Source organism: Mauremys reevesii, linkage group 2 (genome assembly GCF_016161935.1).
Source record: "Mauremys reevesii isolate NIE-2019 linkage group 2, ASM1616193v1, whole genome shotgun sequence".
NCBI classification, from domain to species: Eukaryota; Metazoa; Chordata; order Testudines; family Geoemydidae; genus Mauremys; species Mauremys reevesii.
In genome coordinates this window covers 153,788,419-153,803,796 of record NC_052624.1, presented here as the reverse complement: position 1 = coordinate 153,803,796, position 15,378 = coordinate 153,788,419, and the positions used below count along the sequence as shown (strand labels likewise).

Sequence of the window (15,378 nt, the reverse complement as noted above, 5' to 3'; positions counted from 1 at the left end):
GGGTGCTAGACCCCAGCCCGGGTTGAGGGGTGCTAGACCCCAGCCCGGGGGGGGGTGCTAGATCCGAGCCCGGGGGGGGGGTGCTAGACCCCAGGCCGGGGCGGCACCAGGGGGCCCGAGCCCGGCGCTCAGGGCGGAGGGGAGGGCGAGGAGCAGGTGATCGCTCCCGGGGCGGGGAGAGCCGCTGGGGCCGGGCGAGGCGGGGAGTTGCCGGGCTGCAGGGAAGTTCGCTGCGGAGCGGCGGGAGCGGAGCGGGGCCCCTAACATGGCGGAGCAGCCCGGGGCGCCCAGCCCGAGACAGCAGCGCCGGGGGCCGGGGGCCGGGGAGCGGCCGCTGCCGCGTTGAGCAGCCGCCGGGAGCGCCCGCCGCCCGCCGCCAGCATGGCCCGCTGGATCCCCACCAAGCGGGAGAAGTACGGGGTCGGTGAGTGCGCGGAGCCGCCCGGCGGCGGGCGCGCTGGGAGACCCCTGTGCGCCCCTGCCCCCGCCCAAACACCCCCTCCTCCACTGCACCCCCGCCCAAACACTCCTCTCTGCCCCACTGCACCCCCGTCCAAACACCCCCGCCCCACTGCACCCCTCGCCCAAACACTCCTCTCTGCCCCACTGCACCCCCCGTCCAAACACTCCTCTCTGCCCCACTGCACCCCCTGCCCAAACACCCTCTCTGCCCCACTGCACCCCTGTCCAAACACCCCCGCCCCACTGCACCCCGCCCAAACACTCCTCTCTGCCCCACTGCACCCCGTCCAAACACCCCGCCCCACTGCACCCCCGCCCAAACACTCCTCTCTGCCCCACTGCACCCCGTCCAAACACCCCCACCCCACTGCACCCCTCGCCCAAACACTCCTCTCTGCCCCACTGCACCCCGCCCAAACACAACCTCCCTGCCCCACTGCACCCCTGCCCAAACACACCCCTGCTCCACTGCACCCCCAAACACTCCTCTCTGCCCCACTGCACCCCGCCCAAACACCCCCTGCTCCTCTGCACCCCTGCCTAAAACACACCCCTGCTCCACTGCACCCCGCCCAAACACCCCTGCTCCACTGCACCCCGCCCAAACACTCCTCTCTGCCCCACTGCACCCCCGCCCAAACACCCCCTGCTCCACTGCACCCCGCCCAAACACTCCTCTCTGCTCCACTGCACCCCGCCCAAACACTCCTGTCTGCCCCACTGCACCCCTGCCCAAACACCCCTGCTCCACTGCACCCCTGCCCAAACACCCCTGTCTGCCCCACTGCACCCCCGCCCAAACACCCCCTGCTCCACTGCACCCCTGCCCAAACACACCCCTGCTCCACTGCACCCCGCCCAAACACTCCTCTCTGCCCCACTGCACCCCCGCCCAAACACCCCTGCTCCTCTGCACGCCCGCCCAAACACTCCCCTGCTCCACTGCACCCCTGCCCAAACACACCCCACTGCACCCCGCCCAAACACTCCCTCCTCCCCCACTGAACCCCCCGCCCAAACACTTCTCTCTGCCCCACTGCACCCCCACCCAAACACACCCCACTGCACCCCTCACCCAAACACTGCCCCTGCCCCACTGCACCCCACTGCACTCCCCACCCAAACACTTGCCCACTGCACCCCAGCCCCACTGCACCCCACCCAAACACTCCCCTGCCCTACTGCACTCCCCAAACACTCTCCCCATGCATCCCCACCCAAACACTCCCCTGCACCCCCCACTGAAATACTCCCCCACTGCAGCTCCTGCCCCACTACACCCCCCCACTTAAACACTCCTCCTGCCCGTGTGCCCCCTGCCCCACTGCACCCCCCTCAAACATTTCCCCTCCATCCCACTGCACCCCCTGCCCGCCCACCCAAACACTCCACCCTTCCCCTGTACACCCACTGCACCCCACCCAAACACTCTCCCTCCATCCCCTGCCCCTCTGCCCCACTGCCCCCAAACATTCCCCTGCCCTTGCCCCTGCACCTCCCAGCCAAACACTCCCCTCTGCCTCACTGAACCCCCACACAAACATTCCCCTCTGCCCCCTGCACTGCCCCTGGGGCTCCCCACCCCAGTGTTCTGTCCTCACGCCCTACTGCAACCCCACTACATCCCCCTTTACTACCCCCTGGGACTCCCCCATCCCCAGTGCTCTGTCCTCTTGCCCCACTGCACTCCCCTGCACTGCCCCTGGGGCTCCCCCACCCCCAGTGCTCTGTCATTGCTGTATTGCCCCTGCCCCACTGCACCCCACCAACCCAGCATTCCCCGCCACCCAAACACTCCCCCTCCACATCACTGCAATGACTCTGCCCCATTGCAATCCTCTTCCTACCCAACATTCCCCCTCTGCCCCACTGCAACTCCTCTGCTGTCCGCTTCCAAACCTAACGCTCCCCAACCACCCCACGGCAACCTCCAGCCCAAATTCCTTCTCTCACCCAGTTCAGGGCCTTTTGATTTCATCTCCTCTACCCCCTCTAAATTCCCCCTTTGAATTCTTCTGACTGCATTTGGATTCCCTTCTCAGTACTTTGATTCCTACCCCACTTTGTCTTTGCCTGGAGGTTTCAGCTACTGATATTCCCTGGGACTTTATTTAACTTCAAGCCCTTGGAGTTGGCAGGGGTGATCCGGTTCCAGTTTGGTTCTGTACTGCTCTGGTGTTTGCAATAATGCAAGTGTGTCTGCTGCCTTAGGACTGACCCTGTTTTTGGGGTAATTGTTGACTTGAATCTGCCTCTAGGGCTGTCTCCAAAGGCTATCAGGATGGGGAAGGACGGGAGAGACAGCTGCAGTGACTGTGTTGCAGTGTCCTGCTCCCTGCCCCCATGGGTTATAGGGAAGGGAACGAGTTACTGCAGACAGAGTATGGCTGTGCCATGTTCTGGGGAGAGGAAGCTTTGGAGTGTGTTATAGGGAAGTGGATACTGGGGAAGTGGGAGTGAAGAGATGAGCTGCAAAAGCTGAAGTTGTATGTGTTACCGTCTGCCCTGCCTGTTAGCTGGCATTTAAAAATAATCATGAAATGCTGATTTACTACCTCTTAGGACAAGCTTAGCACCTGCTGCAATGGTTTGTGAGTCCCCCCTCTTTGTGGAGAACGTGATAAATTGAAAGCCACAACTTTTGAGCCGGTGTAGAAAACACCCTTTAGAAAACAAAAGAGCGGCAGGCAGGAAACCACTAATGACACAAACCACCCTTCAGAGTTTGTTTGAGCAAGAGGACGCTTCTTTTCCCCTGGGAAACTTGTTGAAGTGGGGGAAGGTTTTAAATTGGATGTTTGAAAAGTGCTAAGCACAGCTGCTGTTGTGATGCTGTTTGGCATAGTTCCGTCCACTAGTTCAAAGTGATCCAGGCCCCCGATCCTGCGCTGATTTGCACAGGATAGGCCATGTGCACTCACGAAAAAGTCCCCATTGACTTCGAAAGGGCTCCACATGAGTGCTGGGGTTGGCCCACTGCACGATCAGGGCCGCAGCGTGGTTTTATGGCTTAACAAAATTATTAAACGCAGCACCATCTTATCTAGCGTCTCCTGTGGTAACTTTTAGGGCGTGTAACATTTGCGCACCCTGAACTTTGTTTCTTTGTGTGCTGGCAATGACTCGGGCTGTCTCGTATGTCGGTATATTACATGGGTGGTGCGGGGGATCGTGTCTGTGGATTACCAGGGTTGCTCTGAGTGTTGCCATCCGGCAGAATGTACGATAATCGGTATAATGATGCCAGGTTAACAAAATAATCCTCACCCAAACAGTTGGGACTAGAGGTTAGTTTAGGCACACTCCTGAGCAAGGTGTGGCAGGAGAGCTGCACTTCAGAAACAGCCTTGGGGAGGTAGCGTGACTCAGACGCAATTCTTTCATGTTTCACGGGTTAGTAATTTGCTGCTGGTCTATATTTCCCCAGAAGGCTGAGCTGCACTGGCCTGTGAGTAGGTGGAGTGGAGCCTAGGTTTTGCCCATTCCCTGATCTCCTGACATAGGAAGAGTAAGCAGGTGCACAGTGCACTTATTCCTGTGCCCAGACAGGTATAGAAAGGGGCGGGGGAGGATTCTTATTTCCCCTTTACTTGGGCATGGAGTCCATAGAGTTCTGGCTTTTTTGTCTATTTCACTAGCACATTTAATAGGGTTAATTCATCCTTTCTTTAATGAGCCGATGTTTGATGTTTATACTTGGCATGAAGTATTTCTAGTTCTCACTTTCAGATCTGGCTGGCTAATGGATTACAGAGGCACATGTCAAGTGCTTTCCTCCTAGGCCCCAGTCCTGCGCTCGCAGAACAAGTTTAATTTTACTAATGGGATGTGTCGTCATAGGTGCTGACTTCGTGGGTGCTTGAGAGCTGGAGGACCCACAGAAAAAAATTAGTGGGTGCTTAGCACCCATCGGCAGCTAGCTAGCTCCCCCCTTCTCCACCCCAGTGCCTCCCACCTGCCAGTGGCCCCACTGATCAACTCCTCCCCTCCCTGCCAGCACCTCCTGCCCCCCGTGATCAGCTGTTCCGTGGTGTGCAGGAGGAGCTGGGGGGAGGGGGGGACAGGGCACGCCCCGGGGGAGGGGCAGAGCAGAGGTAGGAAGGGGTAGGGCCTTGGGGGAAGGTTGGAGTGTGGTGGGACGTGGGGCTGAGAGGGGGTTGAGCACCTCCAGGGAAATGAAGAAGCTGGCGCCTATGTGTGTTGTGGTAGTAAAAATAAGCAGGTTTGCAAAATCTGGGCCTTTCATAAGAAATGCTTAAGAGATTTTCTTTAATGCTTGTGATGGCACAAGATGGAAGAGCTGGGATAAGGGGCATTTAACTTGTTCTCCCACCAATATGCTCTCCCTGAGGATCCCAACCTTGAGGAGTCCACTCTTATTGAGAGGATACTTTAATACCCTTGGTAAGACTGCCAACAAGGGTGCCTAGTAGTGCTAATTATGCTGGTGTTTGTGATGAGGAACTGAGCTGAGACCACCAGTTCATATCATTTAGGCTATTAGACAGTAACAATTTTCATTCACTACTTGCCTGGGCCGTGTTCCAGCTGGTGGCTAAGCGAAAGGATCAAAGTTGTGTGTAGTTGTTTTTATTTATTTATTTATTTTATTTATTTTGGAGGATAGAATAGAAACATTAAGGCTGGTAGAAAATAATCTGTGTTTTTGAAATTACCATAATGACATTTGAGTGTATGTCAAACGGGGCTCTGCATGTTTTAACAGCATTGTGAAGAGTTCCCCAAAACGTAACCGTTGTGATCCAGTGCCATCCTTTGATTTGTGCAAATTTCAGTACACAAAGATTTGTTTCCTGGACTGTTGTGACCAGTCTCCTCTAGTGGTTTGGCAGAATAACCTCTTCTCTTTGGACTCGGGCTCTGAAGAGAGCGTCATTTGCAAAGTGTGTTTTAATGAGTGTATCTGTATTATGCAAATATGCAATGAGATTAGTTTGTTTGAAGTTGTATGGAAAGGAGTTGCAATTGATTCCCTGGGGTTCTTAACGTAATGCGTTCATCATCTCATTGATTTAAAATGATTAATTTGTGACAAAGAAAGCCCATAGCAGTATTCCTTTCTCTGCTGGCTCCTTTTATTAATCTTTGATCTATTAGTTCCACTAGATTTTGCCTACATTTACCTAGAGTGTTACCAGACTGAGGTTCCTTAACTCATGTCATTTTCTCTGGTACATCAAGCTCTTTGCTGAATAGAGGTTTTAATTAGGGCTGTCAAGCGATTAAAAAAATCGCGATTAATCGCACTGTTAAACAATAATAGAATACTATTAATTTAAATATTTTTGGATGTTTTCTACATTTTCAAACATATTGATTTCAATTACAACACAGAATACAAAGTGTACAGTGCTCACTTTATATTTATTTTTATTGACACATATTTGCGCTGTAAAAAACAAAAGAAATAGTATTTTTCAATTCACCTCACACAAGTACTGTAGTGCAATCTCTTTAACATGAAAGTTGAACTTACAAATGTAGAATTATGTACAAAAAATAACTGCATTCAAAAATAAAACAATGTAAAACTTTAGAGCCTACAAGTCCGCTCAGTCCTACTTCTTGTTCAGCCAGTCACTCAGGCAAACAAGTTTGTTTACATTTGCAGGAGATAATGCTGCCTGCTTCTTGTTTACAATGTCGCCTGAAAGTGAGAACAGATGATGTAGCTGGCATCGCAAGATATTTACGTGCCAGATGGGCTAAAGATTCATATGTCCCTTCGTGCTTCAACCACCATTCCGGAGGACGTGTCCATGGGTTCTACTTGATAATGACAAAGTAGTGCAGACCGAGGCATGTTCATTTTCATCATCTGAGTCAGATGCCACCAGCAGAAGGTTGATTTTCTTTTTTGATGGTTTGGGTTCTGAGTTTCTTCATCGGAGTGTTGCTCTTTTAAGACTTCTGAAAGCATGCTCCACACCTTGTCCCACTCAGATTTTGGAAGGCACTTCAGTTGCTTAAACCTTGGGTTGAGTGCTGTAGCTATCTTTAGAAATCTCACATTGGTACCTTCTTTGTGTTATGTCAAATCTGCAGTGAAAGTGTTCTTAAAATGAACATGTGCTGGGTCATCATCCAAGACTGCTATAATATGAAATACATGGCAGAATGCGGGTAAAACAGAGCAGGAGACATACTATTCTCCCCCCAAGGAGTTCTGTCAAAATTTAATTAACGCATTATTGTTTTAACGAGTGTCATCAGCATGGAAGCATGTCCTCTGGAATGGTAGCCGAACCACGAAGGGGCATAGGAATGTTTTGTATATGTGTCACGTAAATACCTTGCAATGCCGGCTACAGAAGTGTCATGCAAATGCCTGTTCTCACTTTCAGGTGACATTGTAAATAAGAAGCCGACAGCATTATCTCCCGTAAATGTAAACAAACTTGTTTGTCTTAGCGATTGGCTGAACAAGAAGTAGGGCTGAGTGGACTTGTAGGTGCTAAAGGTTTTACATTATTTTGTTACATAACTGCACTCAAAACCAAAATAATCTACATTTCTAAGTTGCACTTTCAGGATAAAGAGATGGCACTACAGTACTTGTATGAGGTGAATTGAAAAATACTATTTCTTTTATTATTTTTACAGTGCAAATATTTGTAATAAAAATAATATAAAGTGAGCAGTGTACACGTTGTATTCTGTGTGATAATTGAAATCAATATATTTGAAAATGTAGAAAACCATCCCAAAATAGTTAATAAATTTCAAGTGGTATTCTGTTTAACAATGTGATTAAAACTGCGATTAATCGCGATTAATTTTTTTAATTACAATTAATTTTTCTGAATTAATCGTGTGAAATAACTGCGATTAATCAACAGCCCTCATTTTAATATCCTCAGTGCTGTCTCAGGAATCTAATTAAAGGGCCATGTTTGCGTGCATCCTTCCCATATTGCAGTAGGTAAGTCAATAGTATTGTTATGGACTCTCATTACCTGCATAGAAACGAACTGTTCGTTGTAGTGATTGAATTATACTAATTACTTTAAGAGTTTAAAGAGACAGTACATGGGTCTGCATTTGGCCTTCAATATCAGTATTTCGTTTGGGTTGCAGAAAGGTTTTTCTTTAAATCGTCGCACTATTTTCTTTCATTAATCATCTTTTACTTCTTGCAGTGACCCTGAGGTGATTGCTTAGTGATTTCGGCACCAGGTCTGAAGTACGTTACCTAGACTCCCTGGTCCAAAGTACGGTCAGATCCCACCGGGGTCATATTTAGAGGGATGAAGGGCTGAGATCTGTAAATTTAGAATTATGCATCTTACTGTGTGTGTGTGTGTTAAACCCATTTACAGTTAATGTCTTGCAGGTGAGATTGTACTAACTGGCGGGGTGAGGAGGCCTTTGTCTGTTCTGCAGAGACTTCTTTGTCACTAAAGATTATGAGTGTAAAAATTAGCATCTGTGCTAGTACCCTGGGCCAAAGCTTCCCCTTTCCCATTCCCCACAACTATTTGATTATCTCAGCGAATGAGCTGGTGTCCTCAGGTGAGATTTGAGTGGACAGGTCTCCATATCACAAATCACCAGCACATTAGGCACTAATAACCCCCTTCCTGGCACTGTTCTCTTGGGACCAAGCTGCCATTGCAGTAAGGGTGCATTACCGTAATGGTTTAACTCCACTCTCGCAAATCTGGAGTATCAGAAAAAATCGATTATGAAAAGAACTCTGAGGTTGTAAATGAGCTCTTACTTATCTGCAGTAAACGGATTGTTTTTGTCATATGCCAAAAAGCATGACATATTTGTTGCCTTTGCAGTTATTTTTGCAGCCATGACGCATGAGTAACTTTACCAGTGAGAACACTGTCCCACATAAATGTCATGTTTTATCATTTCTTCTTGTCTAACTACTCGAAAGGTATACAGCTGATATGCATATGGCTCATCATAATGAATAGGGAGGGGGGAGCAATAGCTCAGTGGCTTGAGCATTAGCCTGCTAACCCCAGAGTTGTGAGTTCAGTTCTTGAGGAGGCCACTTAGGGATCTGGGGTAAAATCAGTACTTGGTCCTGGTAGTGAAGACAGGGGGCCGGACTCAATGACCTTTCAGGGTCCCTTCCAGTTCCATGAGATAGGTATATCTCCATATATTATATGTAGCTTTTCACTTTAAGGTCACCAGTTTGAATCCAGATCATACTTGTAACTGTATTATCTGATGGCTTAGGCCCCAGTCAGGCATGTGCTTAACTTTACACATGTGAGTAGTTGTATTGAAACTACTCCCATGCTTAAAGTTAAGCGCATGCATGAGTCTGTGCAGGATCGGGGCTTCTGTGGTCTGTGTGAAATGAGTTGGTGGGTCTCAGAAGAGACAACCTGCATTAAGGCTTCTTTACCATGTTATCACAACAGAAGGGCCATGGTCTATTAAACCTTTATGGAACTTGAGTTTTAATTTTTGATAATTTTGTCACAAAATATCATTGTTCATTTTTAAGCATTTTTAAAGATTTTAATCTATTTAAATTTTCACAGTTGTGGGTTTGAAGCATTTTTTTAAAATGTATTTTAATCTTTCACAATCATGGGAAATTATGAGGAGGTCAGACAATAATTCTTTAATGACAGTAGACACTAAGATTCAAAAAAATTAAAGCTTTATTAGAACACACGTCAGTATCACATGTCAAAATATACTAAGTAAATATTCCTCAATCAAACTCTAATAAGTTCTCAAGCAGCATTTTTCTTACTTTGCCTATGTGTAAATTTCAGTTATCGATGGAAATATTTTTTCATCGGTTTGTGTGTGTTCAGTGAAATCAACATTTACCAATGAAAATCTAATCCTTCGGAGCCTAATTATACCTTTGGGTAGGTAGCAGCCCTCAGTCTCCTGGGCTGTCAATCCAGCATCTTCGATTTTGATGTCTTTTTAAATAAATACACCTTTGTAAAATGACGAATAATTACTTTTAATTGTTATCGGTGACCTATTAAACTTGCAATATTCTTACCTTGTAGAGGAGCCAGGGCTTGGACCTATTCTTCTTATAGAAGAGCAGTATTCATACTGTGGAATTACCATGTAGGCATTTGAGTTACAATCAGCTGCATCATGTTATAGGAATGGCAGTAATTTTTCAAATGTAAACCCGTGCCTGCCAACTACATTCATGATTTATGGGACCAGAAATGCACAGGGACAGAGGGTAAGAGAGCGCAGCAGAATGAGATTTCATTCATTTTTATTTTAAGCAACATTTTGAGTTGTGATTACTTCTGATATGGACGGTTGTGGTGATTGGGCTATTGCTCAGACTGCATCTGGTTTCTGCAGAGTGGTCTGTGAGTGTTTTGTGTGCTTTGCATAACCCTGCACTATCACAGCGTGTCCCACTTTATTGTTAAAACTGTTCCATGTTACTAATAGTATCCCATCACCGAGGCTTTATTATTGGACAACAAAGTTCACTTTAGTTTTCAAGATTTGTTTAAACTTGTTGCATGCTTATAATAGATACGGGAATGTGCTAAGTGAAGGCCCCAATTCTGCAGCCGGATGCATGGCCGGGGCTTTAAATGGATATAAGGATCAGGCCACATGGATCCAACTGCAGGAGTGCGTTCTAGGGGCTGATCATGCCATCCTGACCTGGGTAAAACTTCCCCTAACTCCAGTAAGCATATCAAATTCTGAGGGCTTAATGTACACACAGTTGCACTGGTTTAACTTACCAGTTTTAAATCAGCTTAGGGTATGTCTTCACTACCAGCCGGATTGGTGGGCAGCGATCGATCCAGCGGGGATCAATTTATCGCATCTAGTCTAGATACGATAAATCAACCCCTGAGTGCTCTCCCTTCGACTCCTGTACTCCAGTGCCGCAAGATGCGCAGGCAGAGTTGACGGGGGAGCGGCAGCAGTCGACTCACCGCGGTGAAGACACCACGGTAAGTCGATCTAAGTACGTCGACTTCTGCTACGTTATTTACGTAGCTGAAGTTGCATAACTTAAATTGATCCCATCCAGGGCCGGCTCCAGACCCCAGCGCGCCAAGCGCGCGCTTGGGGCAGCATTTTGCCGGCAGGGCGGCAGGCGGCTCCGGCAGACCTTCCGCAGTCATGCCTGCGGGAGGTCCACCGGAGCCGCGGGACCAGTGGACCTCCCACAGGCATGACTGCGGAGGGTTCGCTGGTCCCGCGGCTCGGATGGACCTCCTGCAGGCATGCCAGTGGATGCTCCACCGGAGCCGCGGGACCAGCAGAACCTCCGCAGGCATGTCTGCAAGAGGTCCCCCGGAGCCACGGGACCGGCGACCGCCAGAGCGTGCCCCATGGCGCGCCGCCCTGCTTGGGGCGGCGGGATTCCTAGAGCCGCCCCTGATCCCATCCCCCACAAGTGTAGATCAGGCCTTAGTTAAATTGGTGGAAAATACTGCATGGAGATTGGTTAAACTGAAATAATAATAAACTTGTTTCGGTTTAGCTGAAATCGGTTAATAGAAGGTTTAAGCTACACTGAACATAAGTCCTGGTCTATGCACAGAGTTGTATGGATATAGCTAACGGTGTGATTTCTTTTATACCAGTTTCACTAAACTGGTGCAGCTTTTGTATGTGGACTTTCATATTGGTTTAGACCTGGTTTATATCGGTTTAGCTTGCGCTTGTAAATGTACAGATGCAAGCTAAACCACTATAATCAGTTTTAAACTGATATAAGAGAGTCCACACAGAAAATCAGCACCAGTTCAATTAAACTGATTTATGTTTAACTAATGTGAATTGTGTGTGTACAAGCCTGAGTTGTTGTTGAACTAGAAGAGAAGTGTCCACGTGTATAGGGGGTTTCACCAATTTAACTAAACCAGTGCAAGATTGTGTGTAGACAAGGCCCGAGTCATTTTTGTGTGCATGAAATTGGGAAGCGGATCATGTTAAGTGCCTGTCTCTTTCTTTTAGGTCTGATCCTATTTCTCTTGCGGTTAGTTAAAAGGTTAGTCAAAGGCAGACCCTCCCCGCACCTCGGACTGTAGTGGGAGCACAATGAAGCCCTGTTGTATTTGCTGCTTTGTCTGTTGGCAAAACTTTTTTTTAACACAGGGGTTTTCTTAAACACTCTCAACTGCATAATGACAGCCTGTTCCAAAACCACCTTAAACCTTCCTGCACTGGTTTTTACCAAGTAATCATTCTGAAATGTACACTTTGTGTTAATTGTTCTACTGGAACATGTGATTTGAACCTTGTTTTCTTGCAAGCTCCCTGATTTAAGGATTTTCTCTCCCTCCCTCTTCTGGATGAAAAGGTATAATTTCCCAGTGGCCTTAAAACAACAAAAGTGAAACTGACCATATACTTCAGGATCTATGGCTGTACCTAAAGTATGAGTGATGCAGAAGTATTCTGTGTGCGCGATACATTGTTTGGATGAAACCTGTGTTGAATGGTTAAAAGGGCAGGTTTGTGTGCATGTGTCCAGGGAAAGGGATTTAAAAAAAGGGGGCCTGGAGGATGATATTGGAGAACTGAGTCTATGTGCATGCTTCTCTCATCTCCTATATGAGGGTTTTTTTAAGACCATGTGCTTGCGTATCTCAGGTTGGCAGTTGACTGGAGCAGGAAACAGAAGAAGAATAGAGTGGAGCAACTTAAGTTTAACAGGACTGGATGGAGCAGATCAGCCCAAGCCTGGCTAATGCTTTTCAGGGAAGGAGTTGCTGTGTTTTTCATGGGAAGGGAGGTGGGAGGCAGGGAGTAAGGTGGCCACTGAATCCTGCTTTTTTGACAGGGTGGAGGGAGGATGTGAGGATCTGGGTGGCTTCTGAGGCGTTGCTTTTTTAAGAAGAGGGGAGAAGGAGCCCGGGGATCAGGTTGAGAGGAAGGGATAGGAAGCTAAATGCCTCCTGCATGTCCAGGACAGCGAGAGGGCAGCAACAACAGAGGGGCACTGCAAAGGCATGCAAGGCATGAGTGGGTGAAGATGTGCCAGTGGAAATCAAATCTACCCAGCGACAGGAGTGTGGCATGTAGGTGTGTTTAACCCAGGTTAGTAGGCTGTGTCCTCGGGGGAGGAAGTGTTGGGGAAACTTTCCAAGCTCTGTTCTGCAGAACTGCCACTGTGCCATTGATTTTCAGGGGTGGTTTCACTCATGGAGCAATTGCAGATTTGGGCATTTAGGCTGGGATTTTCAAAGGCGCCGAAGGAGATTAGGCACCAATCCAGTGGGAGTTGGAGGCCTTAACTCCCCTTTCGGATCCTTTCAAATCCCAGCCATAGCCTCTGATCCAACATCTGAGAGGACCACGACTCTTGCTCTGTGTTCTCCTGTGCCGTTTGCTTGTAGAATCTGTTATAGATGTTCCTCCTAGCTGCCTAAACTGTCATTTCAAGTGCAAAGCAGCCCTCATTGCTGGAGAGGGGTCTTTTCTTTCCCAGCTCCTTTCCTTCCAGAGGGTTATTGTGCTCTCCTTTCTTTTCCTAAATTGCTTTCAATCCCCTCCTCATGGCCAGATTATTACTTCTGTTACAGATTGTTTGGGTCTGGGGGTAAACTAGGACAAATAGCCGAGTTTGTTAGCTATCAGCTATGTATTAGGAAGATTATCTCAGCAGGGCTTACTTGCAACTGGAGGAGTGGACAGCAGTGAGAACTGCATGGTTTCACAGAAACTTGTCCCCCCAAAGCTCTCCAGCAGCATATCAGATTACAGTCAGTATGTCACCAGAACTCTCACTGGCTGATCATGTCCTGATGGCATGACATCATGTCCCTTTACGGTGACCAGATGTCCTGATTTTATAGGGACAGTCCTGATTTTTGGGTCTTTTTCTTATATAGGCTCCTATTATCCCCCACCCCCATTGCGATTTTTAACATTTGCTGTCTGGTCACCCTATGTCCCTTTCATGGGTGTTGCATATGTAACGCTGACGGATCCTGGTTGGCGGCGGGCGGGATTGAACCTGGGACCTCTGGAGTTTAGTGCATGAGCCCCTACAACAGGAGTGGCCAACCTGTGGCTCCCGAGCCATATGCGGCTCTTCAGAAGAAGTTAATATGCAGCTCCTTGTATAGGCACCGGCTCTGGGGCTGGAGCTACCGGTGCCAACTTTCCAATGTGCCAGGGGGTACTCACTGCTCAACCCCTGGCTCTGCCACAGGCCCTGCCCACCCCCACACACCACAAAACAGCTGATTGGGAGGTACAGGGAGGGAGGGGGGAGGTGCTAATCGGCAGGGCTGCCAGTAGGTGGGAGGCGCTGGGAGCAGGCTGGGGGAGCTGCTGGGGGGCTGCTGACGTATTACTGTGGCTCTTTGGCAATGTACATTGGTAAATTCTAGCTCCTTCTCAGGCTCAGGTTGGCCACCCCTGCTCTACAGAAACTTGCTGGAGATTGATTGTTAGCTCAGGCTGTAGAGCAGACTCATTTTATCTCTCTCGTTAAGTGGTCTTGGTGCCACTAGATGGGACAAAGCACCACACCCAGGAGGGTTACACGTACGCCATGGCAGTAGGTCAAAATAGGCAATATATAGTAGTATTAGTACCTATTGCATTACTCTTTTACTAGCATTGCAGTCTACTTTGTTTGTAAGCCCTTTGAGGCAAGGACTATCTTTTTGTTTGGTTATGTTTGTGCAGCACCTAGCGCAGTGGTCACCTGGTCTAGCACTGAGATCACTCGGCACTGCTGCAATAGAAAAAAATAATAGCAATAGAGTTCTTCGTGTACAAGGGGTTTTAGTCTCATACTTGTATCCATTAGCTAAGACTAAACACAGTTCTGAAGCATAGTCTGATACACAGTTAATTTGTATTCATTTCCTGACAACCAATTAATTCTTGATCTGCTTGGGGTGTCCATGGCAAAATGTGGAAAAGCATAGCCAATGATGGACTTCAGCTTGTGACGAGTGAACAAATGAACCCACTTTCTTCTCTGCAGCTAGTAGCAACATTGGATTGTGGAGGCTTACCACATTCTTGCCCTGTATTGTGGCAGTGAAGGGAAAGAAAAAACATGTACAGTCATCCCTTTTAATTGATTGTTTCAGTTTGAGACAGACTTTCATTGTGTATAAGAGTATTAAGCAGTTTAGACTTCAGCATTGTAAGAGAGGCAGAGTTAGGTTACAATTAAAAATGTTTAAATTCCTTCCCTGTTATTAACCACTGATACTATAGCTGCTAGAATTTTAATACTTAGGTCCCGATTTTCAGAGACTTTGAGCACCTCCCTTTGACTTTAATTGGAGTGTTACATGCTCAGCAATTTTGAAAATTTAGGTCCTTAGTTTTTCATGATGCCTGTGAACACTGTGTGCTGCTTATTTATGTCACTTCACTTTGAAAATAGAAATATAGTCAGTTTCACTTCCTGGTTCTCTCACGCCAGCCTGCTGTTGCAATGTTTGGGTTGGAATCAATGCCCAGGGAAATATTTTAACTCCAGATCAAAACTGTTTTCATTGAAATTAAAAAAAAGGTTTTATGTTTGGTAAAACTTCTTAAAAACAAACGCCACTGAAGAAGTGACCATCTTTGCACATATCAGTGGAACAATACAACCGCATACGCTCTTTCCTCCAATTGCATTACGAGTCACGCTGATTGGTTGCCACACTGACAGCAATACAAAACAACTTTTAAACAGGGAAAACTACGATGGGTCTGATTGTTCACTGCTGGACACGGAGAATTTTATCTCTGAGGTCTTTAATTTGGTTTTCTACAGTAAGTATTGTGTTAAAGTTCACTTGGTGAAGTTCAACGTGCTTGGCTGGATGGTTGGGCCAAATTTGAGTGTGTGTGTGTGTGTGTTGAGGGGGGGAAACTCCAAGAATAAAATGCTAAGATGGCTGTGATGAGAAGAAGGTTGAGAACCCCCTACCTAGGCATTTGTGCATAGGA

At 47.6% G+C, this 15,378-nt stretch overlaps 1 protein-coding gene across 2 annotated transcripts in view; it reads left to right on the top strand.

Annotated features, from left to right (window-relative positions):
• Positions 1-258: 258 nt before the first annotated feature.
• DOCK5 (dedicator of cytokinesis 5) overlaps positions 259-15,378 on the top strand; it is a 147,727-nt gene continuing 132,607 nt past the window's right edge. For both annotated transcript variants that reach the window (XR_005593551.1, XM_039522200.1), the window contains exon 1: positions 259-424. Coding sequence is in view for 1 of the 2 variants with exons in the window: in XM_039522200.1 (XP_039378134.1) it covers positions 382-424 (43 nt within the window). In the remaining variant the exon portion in view is untranslated. The remainder of the gene's footprint in view (positions 425-15,378) is intronic.